Consider the following 4,071-nt stretch of genomic DNA (forward strand, 5'->3'; position numbering starts at 1 on the left):
TTAAATTTTCCCAACACCCTTTTATTTTGCTCTTGTCAAATAAACGCCACCAATATATGAATAATCTCTAAAATATATTTGTATGTACATCAAACAGGAGAATAAACTGCCTTACAATGTTGCCTATTTACACGATTCGTGACTTTGGAGTTCAGGTTTCACAAATGACTTTAAAAGGAATGCCTTACAAATTACTGAGTATTTAAAATTAACAGTTGTTCAGCAACAACATTAAACTTGTGCAAGTATAATTGGTAACCACTAATCTTATCCAATGCCAGGGTTTGCCCCTTCACTTTCTCTTTAACTAGCCAGCGGGGGACCAGTTACGCCATTAGCGTTTTTGGCCAACGGAGGATGCTGCTGCAAGTTGCACACATTGGCTGGTAACCATTTAACACAGAGAAAATTTCTCAATTACTTTACATCTTGTGTCTAAATATTAATCGTTAATTTTTTAGCTCAGCATTGACTTTTCAAATAACTTTCCGTTATAGAAAATTAAAGTTAAAAACTATCTATGACTTGCTTATTATATTAACTCAATCGAGTAAAAATATACAATACATGATTTCAGGGGTTGGAGGTTAGACTGTCCGTACATGTACTGCATTGAAGCATAATGAAGCAAATATTAATGTTAAGTACTGTCATTGTTTTTGTTCAAGACCAATGCAATCAAATGCTCCTAGTAACCCTTATTCTTCACGTCGATTTCTTTTTGGAGAAAAAACTCACTCAAATAACATGTGGTAACTCAACACCCAAACTGTTTGTGTCCGAGTGATTATGGTGGTATGCCTGGACCAATAATCTGTTTACTAGTGCAGGCAATCCTTAGTCCAACGTCCAACATGGTCCAACATAAAATCAAATGAAAAATGCAGTTTTTTTTAGTAAGTATTGGGTAATAAGCATTTATGTTGTTAGTACAATGCAGGCCTTGAACAGTGAAAAGGTTACAGAGAGATAATTGTACATGACATAGTAGTTTGGCTTGTCAACTTAATCTGGTAAGCATAATTTTGTTGTGGTTAGCTCCTTTTTGTGCTTCAAGTAGATTTGTCACGCTGTCAGCATCTTGGTTATGTTCCCTGTTTCCAATAACAGTAATGAATAATAACATTCATTGCACAAACATGGCACCAGACTTCTATTTCATCTAGCCTCAGTTTGGTTACAATGAGTTGGAACGGAGTAAAATCAAGATGGCCACACCGTGACAAAGGTCTATAAGAAAACCATTCTACCTGACCATCAACATGTCTTTTCAACCTAAAAGATGTTCACCCTCAGTCACGTAACAATTACATCTCTCACATGTAATCCAGTGAGGGGAAAAGGTCTGTGAATGATTCTTCCCAAATACTGTCCCCAAGATTTGGCGTCATGTCAGGATTACTGAAAGGTGACCCGGGGGTATCGCCAAAAGCTGAATCAACACAGCTGCTGTAATCACTGTGTCCAGCATCACTCTTTGAGTCACAGTTTTGAACGTCGGATTTCAGGGAGAATAGTTCAGCGATGTCACAGTCAAAGTCGCTGTCATTTATCGACAGCAGATTGGGGACTGATGTATCATTCGAGTTGACGGACATATCAACGTCCTTCAGAGATACCAGCATGTCTCGGAGAGCAGCCTCTGCTTTGTCCGGCAGAATATCAGTCCTGAATTCCAAATCAGAATCATCAGAATCTAAGTCAATCACAGAGTCATCCATATCAATTTCGATCACCGGGATCTGGGACTTGGCAACAATGGGTTGTGGCTTCTCCTGTTTGATGCTCACAACAACGGGTGTGGGAGTTGGTGGCCGTTTAACGTACTCATGGTCGAAACGGATTAGTTCTTTGAGGGATTCCAGCTCTTCTGCTGAGGGCCCCACCACTGGGTAGGGACTGACTTGGGCTTGATCGATGTAACAGGAGTCTGGGCTGACAACCTCAGTTGGGGCTTGAGTTTGTGACTCAACATCTTGAAGCAGTCCCAATAGCATGTCAGGCTGAAGAGGGAAAAAGGGCACAAAATGAAATTATTTATTTTATCGGGAAAACAGAATTAGCTTGTGTAAACTCCTTCCCAACCAAAAGGAGCTATGGTAAACATGGTCTAATGTTTCGACCCAAGCAGAGTCTTTCTTCAAAGGCTAAATAATCAGTTTATCCTGAAATATATTTAGGCGACTTCTCCAATCACCTATGACACTTTCTTAAAAATATTGTTTGGAGATAACAATTCATGAAGAAACTTTATACAAAAAAACCCAAACATTTATGAAACCTACCTCAAGCAAAGAAGCGCAACCAACCACGCTGAAATCAGTTGGATCTGCAACTGCTGCAGAGGTGCATTGAGTGCTGCGGACTCAGTTGATCCAACTTCCTTCTTTGTGACGAGTACATCTTCTTTGTTGTTCTCCTGTAATGGACAAAAATACGAGCACAATTTATTAATTGACATCGGCCACACAATGTAGTAATATTAACAGAGATTAAAGTGCATCTTCTTGATCTTAGCGGGATTTTTTTCTTTGTTTTCAGAAGCAGTTTTTTCAAATACAACTTCATTAAGAGGGAAACATTTCATAGAAAAATTATTCTTATTTGAACTACAAAGTCAATAAGCCTACAAACTTTTGTATCTTTACCAATCCTGTATTTTTTACAGTTGGATTTTGGAATGAGTAAAACTTGCTGAAAAAAGTTTATCATATATTTTGTAGTATTTCCAAAGCTGCAGACTCAAATTTGTCCAAAAGAATTTGCAATAAGTCCCATAAATAAATAACAATTTCCTAAAAAAGAGGAAGTTCAGATTAAATTGATTCAATGAAAAACATTTTTGTGTATGAAAACATTCACCAGTTTGATAAACAAAATTAAATTGTTTTCCAAAGAACTCTTCTCCATACCATTTTGACATCAGCAACCAGACCAAGTCGCCTCCTCAGTTCTTGATTCTCATTCATAAGTATCGTATTTTGTTGTCTCAAGGCTTCGTTCTGTTTCTGGAGTTTGTTGTTCCTCATTTGAGATTGATCTAGCGTTTCTTCAATGGTGTCCATGTGTGCTTTTTTTCGGTCCCGTGCTGTCTGTGCGGCTACTCTGTTCTTCAATTTTCTGTGATAGACAATTTAAAAAAATACATAAATGAACTGACATAGAACGTTTAAATCTTGATTCATAAATACCCGACAGTTTCGCTATTCCTATTAGTGGAGAGCGCGTCACGTGGGGGTGTTTAAACCTTTAATAAGGTGTTTATAACCGGTTGTGCTCAACATTGTGCTCAATTTTTGAGAATTTCTTTTGTCATTCGGTTTAGTTTACTGTTTTTAATCATGTTTGGGAGGTACCAGCAACAAACACATGGGCATTCACACTAGGCCCTCTACATACGAACTGTTGTTTAGTCAAGTTAATTACAAAAACCCAAATACATAAAAATCATGTAAACTAAAACATATGGTCTTTTATTTAAAATAGGCAAACTGACATTTCAAATGGCATAACTCCATCCATGTATGAACGAACATGACGAATGGTCATTCAAAACATTTGCTCTGCACTAAAAAATTGTCAATGAAATTCCCAAAAAGTGAATAAATTATTATTAAATAATATTTAGAATTACAGAATAACTTGTTGCATTATCCAGTACAATCTATAAGCTGAAAAATATACCCCCAAAAGGGCGTATCGGTTTATGAAATGAACTTTGAAACATATGTTCCCGACTGCGACACAACAATGCAACAGGTTTTTCCAGAAACACCCACCTTCGTAACATTTTCTCTTCTGGTGTCAGGTGTGTGAGCCTCTGCCGCTTCCGCGGCGCAGAACCCGGGGCAGTGCTCTGCTCCATGATGCCCACTGTCCTCTTCAAATTCTCCGGATGGGAGGTAAAAATTATCCTTGTAGCAGACATGGTGTTTCTATGATATCTACGCTGTCAATATTTGATGTTTAGGAGAGCATAGCTCCTTCACAGACGTAAGAAAACCAATTTTGTGTTCCGAATTTTCGTTTACATCTTGGTACTTTAGTTTGGGTAGAAATACTAAAAGCCAC

The 4,071-nt window shown here is 37.8% G+C and overlaps 1 protein-coding gene across 1 annotated transcript; it reads right to left on the reverse strand.

Moving 5' to 3' along the window:
• LOC139938821 (X-box-binding protein 1-like) lies at window positions 1–4,071 on the reverse strand. Its single transcript, XM_071934459.1, has 4 exons — window positions 3,780–4,071; window positions 2,913–3,120; window positions 2,286–2,419; window positions 1–2,003 (listed from the first exon to the last, which is right to left on the reverse strand). The coding sequence occupies exons 1-4, from the start codon at window positions 3,926–3,928 to the stop codon at window positions 1,844–1,846; spliced, it is 651 nt and encodes a 216-aa protein (XP_071790560.1). The 5' UTR covers window positions 3,929–4,071; the 3' UTR covers window positions 1–1,843.

The sequence above is a fragment of the Asterias amurensis genome, chromosome 6 (genome assembly GCF_032118995.1).
Source record: "Asterias amurensis chromosome 6, ASM3211899v1".
Taxonomy (NCBI): domain Eukaryota; kingdom Metazoa; phylum Echinodermata; class Asteroidea; order Forcipulatida; family Asteriidae; genus Asterias; species Asterias amurensis.

Excerpts from the sequence above, each read along its gene's own strand:
- LOC139938821 (XM_071934459.1), bottom strand. The coding sequence starts at position 3,928 with ATGTCTGCTACAAGGATAATTTTTACCTCCCATCCGGAGAATTTGAAG. Across the intron at positions 2,420-2,912 it reads TGGTTGCTGATGTCAAAATG|GAGAACAACAAAGAAGATGT; the intron begins GTATGGAGAAGA and ends TGTCCATTACAG. Across the intron at positions 2,004-2,285 it reads GTTGCGCTTCTTTGCTTGAG|CCTGACATGCTATTGGGACT; the intron begins GTAGGTTTCATA and ends TTCCCTCTTCAG.